This window comes from Melanotaenia boesemani, chromosome 2 (assembly GCF_017639745.1).
Source record: "Melanotaenia boesemani isolate fMelBoe1 chromosome 2, fMelBoe1.pri, whole genome shotgun sequence".
NCBI classification, from domain to species: domain Eukaryota; kingdom Metazoa; phylum Chordata; class Actinopteri; order Atheriniformes; family Melanotaeniidae; genus Melanotaenia; species Melanotaenia boesemani.
This window is the reverse complement of record NC_055683.1, coordinates 20,748,673-20,766,936: the sequence shown is the minus strand read 5'-3', so window position 1 is coordinate 20,766,936 and position 18,264 is coordinate 20,748,673. Positions and strand designations below refer to the sequence as shown.

Genomic DNA, 18,264 nt, shown 5'->3' with positions numbered 1-18,264 from the left:
AGGTTTTTGTTCAGGTCTGCTGATGGTTTGTGTTACTGTGGTCTCTCGCACAGTAAAACACAGCCGTGTCTCCAGGCTGCATATTCTGTCCATTCAGAGTCACTGTGTTACTGGAAGAGTCTGCACTGATACTGAACTTGTTCTTCAGTGAATCTTTGTAGTCTGAGGTGCATCCTTCGCATCCATAACCAATCCACTCCAGTCCTTTCCCTGCAGGCTGTCTGATCCAGTGTGTGCTGTAGCTGCCAACAGAGTAAGAGACCTGACAGGTGATGGTCAGATGTTGACCAGGCTGAACAGTCATGGAGGATGGCTGTGTCAGTGTTTCACACTTCACACCTGTGGAGGAGAATATTGTAAATGAAATCTGTAACAATGATCAGTGAGCGAGATCATAAAATCTGTGTCTCAGTGAGACTCACAGGATCCTGCAGCCAGAAGCAGCAGCAGAGCTACAGAGAACATGTTGGTGGTGAAGATGATCTGATGGAGCTTCTCTTCTTCTGCTGCCAATAAAAGCATCACCTTAAATTTCTATTGGATGAAACATGTGACAAAATTTGTTTTGCATAAGCGATGACAAGAGCAGATTATAAAAGAGGGATGATACAATTAATTACTTTTCTAAACATTCACATCATCAGTAAGAATTCTTTATCTTTACAATTCAGTGCAGCTATACACAGATTAATAAAAAGTTTAACAATAAATGATGCTTCATTATTGAGATTATGTTTCTCTGGGTGTGTTGGTGATGTTGAACTAATGTTTATTTCATGAATGTGAAAAGCAGAAAACATCCTCTGTCATTACTTTATATGTCTTTCTGTTTCAGTCTGGCTCTCAAGAACAAAAATAAACAGCAAAATCTTAAGTTATCACACCGTTTATCTGCAGATACACCTGCTGTCTGCTCTTATCTCTGGAGATGGTGAACTGGCCTCAAGCTTACTGGGAGTAGCAGATTTCTGTGTCATGAACTAGTGACACAGAAATAAAAATAATAATAAAAAATAATAATAATAATAATAAAAGATGCCCAGGACAAGTGGTTTCCACTGTTGTTAAATACAAGCAATAAAAAAAAAGTTGTCTAAAATTGTTTTGATGATAAAACGATTAAAAAAAAAAGAATAAAATAAAATGAAACAACAAAAAAAATAAAATAAAATCTAGGATGAAAAATTACATGAAGATTAAAAAAGAAAGATTTAAAAAGCCAGCCACCAGTGTTTTCTTTATTTTTGCAGTTTTATCTTCAATCTGCTTTGACAACATATGACAGATGATGGATACAAGCAAAATTCTCTTTAAATTATATAAATACAGGATATTTTAAAACTGTGTATTACAAAATGTGTCGATAAAGTTTAATGGTCTGCAAATTGAAAGAAAAGAGAAGAAATTATGGTGAGTTGACATAATGAGTTTTTGTTCAGTGTTTCTGCTTTTTGTGTCGCTCTGACAATCGAGTACAATAATAAACAGCAGAATCCTCTGTGGTCAGACTGTTGATCTGCAGATACACCTGCGTTCTGCTGTTGTCTCTGGAGATGGTGAACCGGCCTTTAAAAGACTGGGAGTAAGCGGTGCTACTGCCACTGCTGATATAAGAAATCCATTCCAGTCCTTTTCCTGCAGCCTGTCTGATCCAAACATTAGAATAATCACCATCAAATCCTGAATATGTGCAGGTCAGTGTGTGGGATTCTCCAGGCCTTTTCACCACTGATTCAGACTCAGTCAGTGTTTGACCCTCAGTACCTACAGAAATTAACATGGATCATGAGTACAGTCAAGTTTTCTTAATATCAGCATGTTTTCCAGTAGATTTTACATTCTTACCAGCAAAAGAACAAAACACTATTAAGGAAACAAAGAAATAAACAAGTCTGATCAATGTAACAGCTTTTTGTCCAGTCCAGTGCTCTCAGAGCTCCTCCTCTGGTGGCTTCATGTTAAAGTTTTCAGGCTCTGAGGTTTTTGTTCAGGTCTGCTGATGGTTTGTGTTACTGTGGCGTCTCGCACAGTAATACACAGCCGTGTCTTCAGGCTGCATATTCTGTCCATTCAGAGTTACTGTGTTACTGGAAGAGTCTGCACTGATACTGAACTTGTTCTTCAGTGAATCTTCAGTGTAGGTTGAGGTACATCCTCCGTATCCATAACCAATCCACTTTAGTCCTTTGCAGGCTGTCTGATCCAGTGTGTTTGGTAGCTGCCAACAGAATAGGAGACCTGACAGGTGATGGTCAGACAATGACCTGGCTGTACAGTCATGGAGGATGGCTGTGTCAGCTGTTCACACTTCACACCTGTGGATGAAAACATGTTGCATAGCAGAGTAATTCTATTCCATTCTATTCTATTCTATTCTATTCTATTCTATTCTATTCTACATCATCTGTAATAACAGCAGTCAGTGTGGACTGATACTGTCAGTGTAGACTCACAGGATCCAGCAGCCAGCAGCACAGCTACAAAGAACATGGTGGTCTGATTTCAGCCCTTCTTCTTCTACTTGAAATAACAGCATGAGATCAAATGTTTATATTGGACAACCAGGAAGCTCATCTTTTTGCATAGAGAGGACCGTTGATCAGTCATAGATGAAGAGTCTATTCAGACATGAAACTTATTGTAAACATTGATTTAGGCACATTTTAAAAATTATTTTAGTTTAAATTTAGGGCTGGGCATATTAAAGCATTAATCGCGCCTAGTAATACTAGGTTTATCCGTGTTAATTTTTTTTAATCGCGCATTTGTTTTTTTTTTTGTTTTGTTTTTGTTTTGCTGGCCGCTAGCTTTGATGACAGAAACATGGCGGTCATGTCTCCCTTCCCTGCTGCAGCAGTGCGTCTGATGTAATCAGGAGAGAGCAAGTTTATTAAAATGAAGAGATGTTTTCTGTCTGGAACTTAAGAAGAACCCACGTTTCTTTTTCTTTGTCAAAACTCTTGCAGATTGCAGAACATTGTGAATTTTGGATGGGAAACTGCTCCCAAAAGACGAGAAACTTTTTATTTATTTATTTATTTATTTTTTATAATAAATACGGTTTTAATTTAGGCAAGACAGCAGAGGTAAGACATGCTTTCTGACTTTTACAAACGTGAACCATAAATCGGGTCTTCTTCTGCCTCTGGTTCGGTGAATCTTGGTCATATTGAGATTAAACTTCAAGCTGTAGAATCTGTGAGATGTGAGCTTTCAGTAGAGGAGTCGTTTGTCCGTGTTCATGGGGAGACATCATCTGTGTTTACATATTTTTTGGACTTTGTGTACCTGGTCTTTGAATTGTCTGTTGTCTTAACTGTGTTTGTAGGTGATAGAAATGGTTTTGCTGAGCTGTTAGCTGAGATTCTGGACTTTCTGTGGATACCACATCCTTACAGTTAATCAACAGACCTGATGTTACACTAGTAAACAATATGTTAACCCCTTAACTCCCAGTAGCGGAGGTTGCAGGTGCAGAGGTGTTAGGCTAAACAGTCAAGCTAAAAATGAAAGGTTAGAACAATTATAGGCCAGAAATTTGGATAATGAAGCAGTGAAGCTGCATGGATGGAAGTTATTGTGCATATTGTGAATATTTCTCTCTCCTCACCATCTAGAAGCTGTGAGATTCTAATCCTGCTTTCTGTCTGTTCACCTGATGCTGATATTCATCAGATTATGTTCCTTCTGTGTTTAGAAGGAAGCAGTTTCACAGCTTTAAATTCATCCTGCTGCCATTTTACCTTTTAGTTTGGAAATCCTGAACGTTTCATTCTTCTTTCTCATAAATATTTGATTTTATAAATATATATGAAGAAATATTTTATCTGTTGCTGTTTAAAGAGAAAACTGCTGCTAAACCTGTTTATGTGTTTAGTGCAGGGGTCTGCAGCCTTTCCAATTCAAAGAGCCATTTTTCCCTCAGCCAGCTAAATAAAACTTGTTTAGAGCTGCAAATGTTATGAGACTTTTCTAAAAGGCAACTTAATATATATATATTTTATTATGAAGAGCCACCATAAGATATTTCTTATTTTTGAAGAGCCACATTTTTATTTTCATTTTTAGGTTTTCAAAATAAAGAAAAACAGAAAACCTTTATAAAAAGAGGATAGATAGGCTTTCTTCTAAGGGAAGTGGATATTTGTGGAAAATTATGTAAAGTAAAAGAGGCATTGTGGAAGGTCCAGAGAGCCACTTGCGACTCCAGAGTTGCAGGTCGAAGACCCCTGATGTAATGTTTGTAAACCAAAATTTACTGCATTTTCTTTGTATAGCCATAGGCCTTCTTTTAAAGGAAGGAGAACGTTTGTGCGTTACAATGCGATTAATCGCGACAAATCGCAACATGTCATGCGATTAATCGCAATTAAAAATTTTAATCGTTGCCCAGCACTATTTAAAATACAATGTGTCATGGTTGCTGCCTGCACTTCCCTAATCAGGCTCATCTGCTCCACCTGGAGCCACCCTGATTGCCAAACCATTGTCACCTGTTCCCCACTCCTTTTAAACCCTCTCCTCTTCAGGCTTCCTTGCCAGATGGTCAACTACTCTTCTGCTGTTGATATCCAGCCTTCCTCTAGTCTTGTTCTAGATTCCTGTTGCCGACCTTGATACGTACCTTGGACCCCCTGCTGCCTTATCCCCTGATGGATCTTCTTGCCTGCTGCTTATTCAGATATGACCTCTGTTTCGGACTGGCTACTGAACCCTGCCTGCCCCAATAAGTATCTGCCTCTCTCCTCAATGTTATGACCATTGCCTGCATGACCCTTGCTTTTCTGTGGATTGTGGAGCACCACTGTTTCCTCCTGGGATCCCCCTGATTCTGGATTCCTTGCCCTCCTATACTAACAGGACTCTACTGCCCCCTCCCTGCGTAACCACTACAATACTGAATCTGCATCCTTGTTGTTCAATAAACCCTGTTTTTGGTCTTGCCCTTATTCTAGTGTGTGTGGCTGATTTCCTAATTTCTATTATTTACCTTTTCTATATAAAAAAAAAAAAGGAAACATATTTCAGACAAGATCTAAAGGTCTAAACATTTCCATTTTCTTTAATTCATGTTAAAACATTTTAGTGAATAAAAAATCAGTTTTGAATATTAAAGTTGTCATTATATCATTAAGTAAGGGATAATGCCTGACAAAGTATCCATTACCATAAATTAATAGGCGACGCAGAGGCGTGATTAGTCCAACGCAAATCTGAGGACATTCACGCCTCCACAAAGTCAGTTACTTTACAATAATGGACATATCGAAGCGCATCATTCCACATATGCCATACTCACTTACAAAAGAAAAAAAATATTTAATAAATTATTAATGCGTTAATCTTGTTTTTTACCGTTAAAATCCTAAGTTTTTCACAAGAAGTGGCGGGGTGGACTATTTCGTTGTGACGCGCTGCCAAGGTAACCGGCTCTGACACATAACGTGCAGCTCGGTCAGCTGCAGTTATGTTACATGACACAAACATTTCAGAGGGCGGGTGCAGCTCTTACAGCTTATGTGTGTCCAGAGGATGATGCAACATTTTGTTTCAGTCAAAGTTCACAGATCGTTTCCTAAATCGTTTTTATTGCAAGAAACATTATTCACCATTCACTCTGATCATTAAATGTGTATTAAGCAAGTAAGTCTATCCTAAATTGTTTTTATAATGTTATCCACCATTCACTCTGTATCAAGCTGCTTTCACAGCAATGCGCGTCACAGATATGATCTGGTGCGTCTGCAGCCCGGCGTTTGAGTTTCTATTGCAACTGCCGTTTAGCCGTGTAGTCAGCACAATAATTCACTTTGACCATGGTAGAATAGTGTTTATTTCTATTTATGTTTAAATAAAGATTTATAACTTTATGCTTGTATTTATGTTTAAATAAAGGTTTATAACTATGTAGTGTAGGATTAAAAGCAGTAGGCAAACTGTAACTTGGTTCATGTGTTGAGTTTTTGTACGGTGTTTTAGTTTTTTGTGTCACTGTGACTCTCGAGCACAGTAATAAACAGCAGAATCTTCTGTGGTTAAACTGTTCATCTGCAGATACACCTGCTTTCTGCTGTTGTCTCTGGAGATGGTGAACCGGCCTTTAACTGACTCAGAGTGGTAGATGTAGCTACTGTCACCACTAATAGTTGCAATCCACTCCAGTCCTTTTCCAGCTGCCTGTCTGATCCAAGCGTTCCAGTAGTCGCTACTAAACCCTGAATATGTGCAGGTCAGTCTGTGGGATTCTCCAGGTCTTTTAATTGCTGGTTCAGACTCAGTCAGTGTTTGACCATCAGTACCTGCAGACAGAAAACTCAATAGTCACTGAAGTAATAACTTCATCAAGATATTTGTGGGGGAAAAAAAGGAATAAACTTCAGTTCCTACCAGCCATGTTAACTGTGAGGATGAGAAAAACAACCAGAATCTCAGGTCTAATTATTGAAGCCATTTGTATCTGTCAGGTTCAGCATGTGTCTGTCAGCAGCTGCTCGTCTGTTTTATTCTCTGCAGCAGATGTAAAGATGGAAACTGTCAGAGTTTGCATCAGCTCCTCCCTTTTTTTTTAACAAATTCATAATCTTTACAGTTGATTTAAAACCTTATAGCCAAATAAACAAACAAACACACACACACACACACATATATATATATATATATATATATATTTATAAATTGTAGAACTAGTACCGGCAATGAACTAATACTGGGTTGCCAGTTACATTGAAATAGTACAGAAAACTGCTGGTATGTTAATAAAGCTTTATCCAGTAAGCAGAACTTTGTAAACGGTTGCTGTTTGTTTCTGGGGAAATGTTTTCGCTGTAGGATGATCGCTCACTCACTCTATGGACATAAAAGTTCACTTGCACTGGTGCTAGAGTGGTCAACAGTCTGTGATTGTCCTGCAGATTGCAAAGTGTTGCCATCTTTAGTAAAGGAAAATAAAAGTTATATTCCTAGTCTGAAGTTATCTTTCACACTGCACACAGTCATCCAAATATCTCCAGTTAGCCAAAGCTAACAATATATTAGGACTCAGACTTTAATGTGTTATTTACGATTAATTAAAAATGAATAATAATAATGGATTAAATTTATTTAGCGCTTTTCAAGGCACCCAAGGCACATAGTATCCATTATTCATTCACCCCTCACTCATACCTGGTGATGGTAAGCTACATATTTAGCCACAGTTGCCCTGGAGCAGACTGACGGAAACGTGGCAGCCAATCAGCGCTTACGGCCTCTCTGACCACCACCAAACATTTATCCACAGTCATTCACCACCGATGCTGTCACTGGAGGCAAGCAGGGTGAAGTGTCTTGCCCAAGGACGCAACAACCCCCTCTACTAAGCCACTGCTGTTAAATTAATGCATTTAATCGCAGTTTAAATTCCAAACAATGTGGGACATTTGTCTGTGTGCAATTTCCTGTACACCGATTACACTGATGCACATGTCAGAGCTCGGCTAATGCAGTGTTGCTTACTTTGCAATTTTGGTGCTACATTTAGTGAGTTTTCAGACCCCTCTAGAGACTCTTTTAAAAAGGCAACTAGCAACAAATCTAGAGACGCTGTCACAAAGCTGTGGACACAGACCGGTGCAAGGAAAAAGATTTTTATAAGGAAAAACTTATCTTACATAACACACAGCATCAGTCTCAGCACCAGAGCAGGAGATGTTCACCTCTAACCCATCACCAGACTCAAAGCTGGTGCTGACTGATCCCATCCTGTCTTACTGTCAGATAGTAATGCTTTTTAATGAAGAGTTTGGACTACATTGACATTGTTTAAAATCATTAGTGGTCTCAGGGCTCTGAGAGGATTTTGTTCAGGTCTGCTGATGGTTTGTGTTACTGTGGCTCTCGCACAGTAATACACAGCTGTGTCTTCAGGCTGCATATTCTGTCCATTCAGAGTCACTGTGTTACTGGAAGAGTCTGCACTGATACTGAACTTGTTCTTTAGTGAATATTTGTAAGTTATGTACATCCTCTGCACCCAGATTTATTTTAGTCTATTTCTTATTTTGCCCAATATTTGTAGAATTTGTTCAGATGTTTAAGTGTGTATCTACAAACATAGGTTTTGTATTTCAACTATTATAAGATGAAGGAATACTTTCTGTGAACAGTAATGACAACATGTAGTTTTATTGTTATTTCCTGTTATATATTTTCCAGTATTGCATTGATAAGGCACTAGATCATCAGAAATCTTCAGTGGTGTTACAGCTCCTCCTCTAGCTGATATCTGATAATACAAGTGTTCAGACTCTGAGAGGTTTTTGTTCAGCTCTGCTGATGGTTTGTGTTACTGTGGCGTCTCGCACAGTAATACACAGCCGTGTCTTCAGGCTGCATATTCTGTCCATTCAGAGTCATTATGTTACTGGAAGAGTCTGCACTGATACTGAACTTATTCCTTAGTGAATCTTTAAGGGCTCCTGTGCAATCTCTGCATCCATCACCAATCCACTCCAGCCCTTTCCCTGCAGGCTGTCTGATCCAAGCTGTAACAAAGTTCTTCACAGAATAAGAGACCTGACAGGTGATGGTCAGCTGTTGGCCTGGCTGCAGGATCATAGAGGCTGGCTGTGTCAGCTGTTCACACTTCACATCTGTGGAGAAAAATATATCCAGCATTAGTGCAACAACAGTAAGAAGTGAGAGTAGTGTGACCATACCGTCAGTGGGAGACTTACAGGATCCAGCAGCCAGCAGCAGCATCAGAGCTACAGATAACATGTTGGTGTTGAAGGTGATCTGATGTCAGCCGTTCTTCTTCTACTGAAAATAACAGCATAAGATCAAATGTTTATATCGGATTACCGGGAAGCTCACTTTTTTGCATAGGGAGGGTCATTGATCTGTCATACAAGGAAGATGGAGAGTCTATTCAGACATGAAGTTTATTGTAAGAACATGAATGAAAGTAGCCTGTACTGTATGCAGATGTTGTTGTGATCTATTCTGGAACAAAATCTATTTTTGGAACATATTCTTATCAAGGAGAAACACTTTGTTGTACACACAGAAATGTGGGACAGTAATGATCAACACGGTGCGTCACCTGCCTGCGTGCACTGAGACGGTGTGTGTGTGTCTGAGTTGCCATAGAGTGTGTGCACTGTATTTAGTTAATAATATGTACCAGTGATTACACTTATGGCTGTCTTCTGAAAATAAAAATGTAAATTATACAGACTATATGCACCACTGGGACTGGGAGAAATAAGATGTAGTCCTGTCTGCTTTAAGGGACCTTTAAATTACTTTAAATCGTACTTTAACTTTAGGTCTGTTCATTTTTGGTCAGAGATATTTTCTTTTTTTTTTTTATTGTTTTGATTGAAGTGCTTTTTTTTTTTTTTTTTGCTAGACATTACATGAGCTTGAGTTTAAAATATTAATATTTGTGTCTATTATTTGATTTAGTCGTACATCCAGTTTAAAAAAAAAAAATAGGTTTTTGGGGCAGATATTGTTATGCAATAACATAACAATGTTAATGTTATGTTCACATGTTTTTTGGGCAAACATTTATTATTGTTTATCCCTATTTTATGAATCTACGATTTTTTATTAATTTGCATCACAAAGTCCAATACAATTCCCGATGGAAAAGAAACTTAATTAGAGACCTCTGTCTCTGTCTTAATATAAGCTACATGAGAAATGATGTGTAACAGACAGATGGGTCTGTTGTTTCGAGGAAGTTTTTTCATTCTGCTTGTTAGCACATTTTAAATGTCTACAGTGATAAATGGACTTATCTTTTTCTTTTTAGAACTAAAAACAGGCAATTGTCATCCTGCTCTTTCAAATATGTTTCTGTCTTGTACTGATTACATATTAGACTTTTTACATTGACATTGTTTAAACTCATTAATGGTCTCAGAGCTCCTCCTCTGGTGGCTTCATGTTAAAGTTTTCAGACTCTCAAAGGTTTTTGTTCAGCTCTACTGATAGTTTGTATCACTGTGACTCTCTTGCACAGTAATACACAGCCGTGTCTTCAGGCTGCATATTCTGTCCATTTAGAGTTGCTGTGTTACTGGAAGATTCTAAGTTGATACTGAACTTGTCCTTTAGTGAATCCTTGTAGTAAGTGTTGTACCCAATGCGTGCACTACCAATCCACTCCAGTCCTTTCCCTGCAGGCTGTCTGATCCAGTGTGTTCGATGGCTGCTCACAGAATAAGAGACCTGACAGGTGATGGTCAGACGCTGACCTGGCTGTACAGTCATGGAGGCTGGTTGTGTCAGTGTTTCACACCTCACACCTGGTGATAAAAACATGTTGAATATTTAGTAGAATCAGGGTAATGATACAGATCAATTAGTGTGATCATACTATCTGTATCTCATTGAGACTCACAGGATCCAGCAGCCATCATCAGCAGCAGAGCTACAGAGAACATGTTGGTGTTGAAGGTGATCTGATGGGAGCTTCTCTTCCTTTGGTTTTATAAATGACTGCCTCTAAGTTCACTTTGCATCAGCAGGACCACAAGAAGGAGGGACCAGTCATACATAAATAATGTTGTAAGCATTCTCTGTCCCCTTCATTTTATAAAATATTTGTATATACAATAAGACACATTCTTTGGTTTACAATTCACAAATTTTATTAAATTCAAACTAAATTGAAACATAGATACAATAAATAAAATTACTATGATGACCTGTAGAATAAGCCTTAAGTTATATTACTTTGCATAAAGAGAAAAAGATCTTTGGTATTATTATGGTATGGGTAAAAACAACTATAATTGAACTTAATGACAGACCTCTAAAATGCATAAATAATCTTTGATCAACATAATGAGGTTAACTTTATGTCATTAATACAATTCACACACTTCATGTTTTACTTTGACTCTGGTCTGATGGACAGAGAGATTTTGTCCAGAAGTTTTGTGTTTTCAGCTTCATTAACATAAAAACAACAGCGGACAGCTTCAGAAATGTTTTGTCAGCGTGAAGAAAAATACAAAAATGACACTTTAAAGAGTCTTTGTGGTCCACCAATGCACCATTATTTTTCTTCCACATAAAATATATATTTTTATGAAACATCATTAAATTCTATAGACAGAAACAAAACATTTTTTGTAATACTTGATATTTTTTTTAGTGATTTATTAAGTTAGTGTGTCATTAGCGTATTTACTTAAAGGAAAATTAGCTGTCAGTTTTAAGGTTGAGCAAATTAATTTTTAAACATACGTGTGCTTTAGTTTTTTTTATTGTTTTCTATTTGTTTTCCTACTTGTTTTGTCTTGTTTTTTAGTTGTTTTTACTAAAACGTGTAATCATTTTTTGTCCTTTTCAATGCCTAACTAAAAAACAGAATATAGGTTATATATATTTTGATTTATATATCACACTGAATGTCAGATTTATTTTAGTCTATTTACTATTATTTTGCCCAGTTTTTGTTGAATTTGTTCAGAGCACTTAGTCAATGTGTGACTACATATCTACAAACATAGGTTTTGTATTTCAACTATTGTAAGATGAAGGAACACTTGCTGCGAACAGTAATAATGTTACGACCCCAGATTTGAGGCCTGTGGTCGTATTCATGTAAATGTTGCTGCCTGGTTGCATCTCGCCGATTGGAGGCAATTCCAGTAGGAGACACCCCCTCCCTCTGCATCTTGGTGGTGATTGGCCACCACTCGCTCAGGCTCCATCTACACTATGCCCAGCTAGACGATGACTCTGTTCCCGCCTTCCTCCTCCAGAACAGTCTCCGGGACTTCAAAAGGGAGGAAGCAACTGCAATCATGGCAGCTGTGTTCCATCAGGCCCACAGTTTGCCAGGCTGGGTTTTAAAAGTAGACACTGGTCTTTGTGTGTTAGAATACCCGTGTGGTTTGTGAGCTGAATTCCTTTCCTTTTGGTTGTGTTCACGGTTGTGCCTTTTCAGTTGATATTGAGCAGAGATGCTCTCACCTTTTGTGAGTAGCCTTTTGTGTTGTAGGTTTAGAATAGAATAGAATAGAAATACTTTATTAATCCCTTCGGAGAGTCCTCAGGGAAATTTGGCTTTAAGTTTGTATTAGATATTTGGTTAAGTTTCCTTTTTAAAAGTAATTGTTAACTGTTAAAACCGTAAGTTAAGGACATCTTTTGTTTATTAGATTTCTTTTATTTGTTACCGGACTATATAGATTAGAACAACCTTTGTTGATTATTATTTGTTGTATTGATTAGAACCTGGGCTTGTTATAAAATTATTGTTATATATTTACGTTCTGTCCGGCCATGTTTTTGTTAGCGACCCCAAACACCCTAGAGTTACAAAGAGGGTCGTAACAAATGACAACATGTAGTTTTATTGTTATTTCCTGTTATATATTTTCCAGTATTACATTGATCAGGCACTAGATCATCAGAAATCATCACTGGTGTTACAGCTCCTCCTGCAGCTGATATCTGTTAATACAAGTGTTCAGACTCTGAGAGGTTTTTGTTCAGGTCTGCTGGTGGTTTGTGTTACTGTGGGACTGTCTCGCACAGTAATACACAGCCGTGTCTTCAGGCTGTATATTCTGTCCATTCAGACTCACTGTGTTACTGGAAGAGTCTGCACTGATACTGAACTTGTCCTTTAGTGAATCTTTGTAGGCTGGGGTGCCTCCAACCATTCCATAACCAATCCACTCCAGTCCTTTTCCTGCAGGCTGTCTGATCCAGTGTGTCCAGTAGCTGCTCACAGAATAAGAGACCTGACAGGTGACGGTCAGACGCTGACCTGGCTGTACAGTTATAGAGGCTGGTTGTGTCAGTGTTTCACACTTCACACCTGTGGAAGAGAAGATATTTGAATATAGAAGTACAGTAACAGTTAGTGTGGTGTGATCATACTGTTAGTATTTCTGAACTACAGAGAACATGTTGGTGATGAAGATGATCTGATGGGAGTTTCTCTTCTCCTGTAACTAAGCGGAAGCTTCAAATGTTTATATTGGACTATCATGACATAAACTTTGCATAGGGAGGGCCACTGAGAAGTCACACAAAAACGTTTTCACATTTAAACTTGAAATTATGAACATTTACTTCAGCAAATTTTATAGTGTTTACTGTGTGCTTTTTAAAGAGGAATTATTGCTTTAAACACACTGACATTTGCATTATTTACCTATATGAAAAAAACGTCAAGAACAATAAAGGCAAGGTCTGACAAATTACATCATTTGTCAAAGCTGGTATTTTTCTCTGTCTGCCTTTCAAATTTAGCCTCCCTTGTGAGAGATAGCTGGCAGAACATGGGATGGACAGAAGTTATTTATTTATTTGTTGATGTATTTATTGTCAAATAAACCACCACAGTTTATATATATATATATATATATATATATATATATACATATATATATATAATAAATTAAATTAAATTCCTAAAGTATTGATGCATGCATTTGAGCTGGGTAACAACATATATTGTACACTTTTAATAGCTTTTCTTGATTGTAAAATCTAAGCTTGACTAACAAGCAGTAAAACTTTATCTATTTTAAGTCAGTTTTTTTTATTGATGTTGAAAATTAACATCTAAAAAAATTATTTTTATCCTGGGGTATTGCTACATGTGGTTTAAAGGATTCAGTAAATGTTGTAGTTTCGTCTTTACACACAAAATTTTAGCAAAACCATTTCTTTATATCTGTAGATGAAAACAAAATATAATGAAATGATTGGAATTGTATAATATTTTTTCTTTGATGCAGGAACCGTTAGAATTATAAATAACAGACAGTATTTGGAGCGTTCTCTTATCAATTTATTTATTTCAATTATATAAAAAGCTAAAATAACAGGGATTTCTTTTCATGATCTAAATAAACTGGTTCATTAAAAGTGGAACAATTGTTAAAATGTTTGTGCTTAAAAAATGTGTTTTGTGTGTAAAACTGTGCAGTTTTACTTGTTTTGTGTAACAAGTAAATATTTATTTAAATAAAATGATAAACTATAAAGTAACAAATTTAAAAAAGAGGAAATACTGCATAAAAAATAAAAAAATAAAAAATAAAATTAACACATAATGTGTCTTTTTTTACTTTTACTTTACTGTTTACTGTTTGTTTTTGTGTTTTGTTTAGTTTTTTTGTTTTGTTTTGTTTTGTTTTTTGTTTTTGTTTGTTTTTGTTTTGTTTTTTTTGTTTTTTGCTGATCGATGTGACTTAAATTGTGTAAACTTTGTGTAAACCCATCAACCAATAGTGGCACGATTTCCGCTGCAATTTATTTTCCACCAAAGTGATACTGATAAAAGTTTCATGTCTTAAATGAGGGAAAGATGAGGAAGTAGTTTTTGTATGAGCTTCCTTTTCTTTCTTCTCACTGTGTCTCTTCTGGCACAGTAATAAACTGCTGTGTCCTCAGTTCTTAAACTGTTCATCTCCAGATAAACTTTACTGCTGGAATCATCTCTGGAGATGGTGAATCGACCTGTAACTGACTGGGAGTAATACTTAGAGGTACTGCCTGTGTGGACAAAAGCGATCCACTCCAGTCCTTTTCCTGGAGCCTGTCTGACCCAGTTCATGGGAAAGCTGCTGAACGTGAACCCAGAGCCTGTACAGGTCAGTCTGTGGGATTCTTCTGGTCTTTTAACCACTGGTTCAGACTCTGTCAGAGTCTGACCTGCAGCACCTATAAAAAGAATAGAAAAGAATCACATCAAACACTCTGGTGGCAAAACAACATCATGATGTTGGATTTTAGTTCATATTCTCACCTGCCAAGCAGAGAGTGAAAAGCAACAATCCTGTCCTATAGTCCATTGTGTTGACGTGTGTGTCCACGCCTCTCTACCATCTTATTTGTAGAGGTTAAAAATTCAGATTTTGCATTGACTCCTCCTCACAAGGGGGATACAACTATCCATTCAAACCAGCAATGAAAATTATGACAATATTAGTCTGAATATATATATTTTTTATATATATCATTTGACTGCTTAAAGTTTCCAGTCCAATCCAACTTTATTTATAAAGCACTTTAAAAACAACCACAGACGACTAAAGTGCTGTACAGAAGACTAAAAGCACAACAAATAAAAATAAAAACAGTAAAATCAAATAAATGAGACAAGTTAAAATATAAAAACAGAAGCAAAATCTTAAAATCTCAAGTGTAAAGCAGCCAAGAAAAAAAACATGAAAACATGAAAGAACATTAAAGTAAACCAAGGAACATAAACCATGAATGAGACACGTAGGGTGAAGGAGCTCAGCGAGGTAGGGTGGTGCAAGACCACGGAGAAATTGAAAAACAAATAAAATTATTTTAAACTGGATTTTAAAAAAAAGCAGGTACCTAATGAACATACAATTCATTTATTTAAATCAATCAGCCATGTATAAATTATCTACAGCACTCTCTTGGTTGTCCTTTTGTAGGATTACCAAGAAGGTACATTAGACTCCACCTCCTTTACCAGAGATCCAATCCAATCCAGTCTACATGGTCTCATAAAAATTCATTTAAACATTTAAACATTCACTTCATCTAAATTTGCTCTGTGTGCAGAATCAAAGTGGAAATGCTGAAGGAAATGTTAAAAAATGTGTTTATGGGTTTTAGAGAAGGTAGATGTTGAGTTACTTTTGTGTTTCCTCATCAGGACAATATTAGAAAAAAACAAAATGTTAAAGCAGATACGCAAAGTAGGGTCCAAGATGAAGATTTAGAATAAGAAACTATTTGTCAGAACCAGACATGGAGAGCCTGCATTCAGCTTCTATGCTCCACATGTCTCCAACAAACTCCCAGAAATCCTGAGATCAGTGGAAATACTCAGTTTATTTAAATCCAGGTTAATGACCCGTTCTCTGCTGCATTTCAATAGCTTTTTATTTCCTAAGTCCAAATCTGCACTCTTTGTTTTAAGCTTGAATTTATCTATGTTCTTTCTTTCTCCTTTCTCTTTTGGTTTTTAATTTTAAATGATGGTTCTTATTTTCTGATGTTTCAATATCTCTGTAAAGCACTTTGAATCACTCTGTTGTTGAACTGTGTTACACAAATAATGCACCAGCAGATGTTAACACAAGGTTCACACCACAGGTTACGTTCAAGTTTCACCCATTTGATGTAGTTAATATGCATCAAAAAGAGGCAAAAACTGTTGATAGTTATATTAACCACCTTACCAACACAGATATTTTACTGTTATAATAGGTTCGGGTGCAGTGCAGCTTCCCACAAACTCCACATCTGCTTATCGGAGTTTGTTCCACAAACAAGATCCAAACATCCAACTCTTGTAAGAAAACTGGTCAAATTTGTAACAAAAAACAAAAAGAAAATGGGCTACAGATGCAGAAAACATCTGTCTGACAACAGTTAAAATAATTCTAATTAAATAGTTTAATTAAAAGCTTGTATTTATATATAAAATTTTAATTCAGTTTATTTCATTTGAACCTTTTATTTTGAATGCGTTTATATCACAGCATCACTTTATTGATCAAACTTAAATCTTTTATCAAGATGTGTATAGTGTGCCCCGATAATCTCATCACAGGACAGCACACACATAACGATGCTGTCTCGTCTAGAATCTAGTCCTCTGAGCCAGGAATCTGGCATAATCAAACGTGATCTAACAAAAACGAAGAAGAACCGTGGCAACACAACACCCAGCATGGAAGAGGATATATACCACGAGGGAATGATAGTGGTGTTGGGACTATAGTTAACAGAAAATCCAGAACTGAAGAAAATAACAGACTGAAGACAGCATCAACATGGACTTTATATCCTTCCTTGCTTCCTTACATTGACATGTATTATGGGCTAAATCAGTCTGAAATGTTTGGTGGTCTCAGAGCTCCTCCTCTGGTGGGGAAGTGATAAAAATGTTCAGGCTCTGAGGTTTTTGTTCAGCTTTACTGATGGTTTGTGTTGCTGTGGCTCTCTCGCACAGTAATACACAGCCGTGTCTTCAGGCTGCATATTCTGTCCATTTAGTGTCACGGTTTTTGTGGAAGTGACATAGGTGATGCTAAACTTATTTTTCAGTGAATCCTTGTAGTAGGTATTGTACCCCGAACCTGCTCTACCAATCTATTCCAGTCCTTTCCCTTCAGGCTGTCTGATCCAAGCTGTTGGAGCGTCGTCCAAAGAATAAGAGACCTGACAGGTGAGAGTCAGACGGTGACCAGGCTGAACAGTCATGGAGGCTGGCTGTGTCAGTGTTTCACACTTCACACCTGTAAATGAAAACATGTTGCATATCGGAGTAATAACAGTGAACAGTGTGATGTGATCACAGTGTCTCTGCCTCAATGAGACTTACAGGATCCAGCAGCCAGTAGCAGCAGCAGAGCTACAGAGAACATGTTGCTGTTGAACAGGCTCTGATCAGAGCTTCTCTTTTTTAACAGCATGAATCTAACTGGTTATATTTCACCACAGCTCAGTTTGCTTTGCATAAGGAGGGACCAGTCGCATATAACATAAATTATGGTGGGTTTTTTTATGCCCCCATTTTAAAATGGATTATCATATACAATAACAAAACTTCTTTAGGTAATAATTTGCTCAAGTTTAATTAAATATTATCACTCCAACAATATCTAAACAGATAATATGTTGTCATTAATATGAAGACCTGTTTTCACATTTTAGTTCCTTTGTTTAGAATCATTGACAAAACAAAACAAAAAAATGGATTGTGTCATAATGACAATATCTCTTTTTCTCTATTTTTAGGTAAAACATAACTTTTAGTTCACCAAATATATTGTTATAGTATATTATAATATATTATTGTTTATAAACTTTTAAACATCCAAAGCCAGATGAAAGCAATGGATTTCATTCATTGTTGTGTTCAAACAGGACATTTTAGACTAAAAAACTTCAAACTCAGCTTTTGGAGACATGTTTGATTATTTTGTCATAATGCTGGTTATATTATATAATGCTGGTGTCATCAGTATCAACCAATGCTGTCAAAGAGAAAAAAAAATAGTTTCACATTTTCTGTCACATTTGCTCAGCTAGTAAATACTGACATAAAGTATGTTGTAGAATGGAGGAAATAAAAAAATGAAAAATACATAATGATTAAAGCCATAAAAAATGAATATATCTGATAATATTCATGGCATTAATCTCTCTGTGTGTGTGTGTGTGTGTGTGTGTGTGTGTGTGTGTGTGTGTGTGTGTGTGTGTGTGTGTGTGTGTGTGTGTGTGTGTGTGTGTGTGTGTGTGCGCTCCAAATTT

At 36.9% G+C, this 18,264-nt stretch overlaps 1 protein-coding gene and 1 gene segment (V, D, J or C); both read right to left on the bottom strand.

The window, feature by feature from the left end:
• The window catches only part of LOC121655986 (hemicentin-1-like), a 176,290-nt gene extending 165,856 nt beyond the window's left edge, over positions 1 to 10,434 (bottom strand). The window contains exons 1-2 of one of the 2 annotated variants that reach the window (XM_042011011.1): positions 10,391 to 10,434; positions 9,996 to 10,295 (exon numbers count right to left, since the gene is read on the bottom strand). In XM_042011011.1, coding sequence (XP_041866945.1) covers positions 9,996 to 10,295; positions 10,391 to 10,433 — 343 coding nt within the window. In that variant the 5' untranslated portion in view covers position 10,434. The remainder of the gene's footprint in view (positions 1 to 9,995; positions 10,296 to 10,390) is intronic. The other variant, XM_042011062.1, reaches the window with a different exon arrangement.
• Positions 10,435 to 12,494: 2,060 nt separating this feature from the next.
• LOC121657129 lies at positions 12,495 to 17,375 on the bottom strand. The segment is given in 2 exon segments: positions 12,495 to 12,826; positions 17,333 to 17,375. Coding segments are annotated over 2 exon segments (375 nt in total).
• Between the last annotated feature and the right edge of the window lie 889 nt (positions 17,376 to 18,264).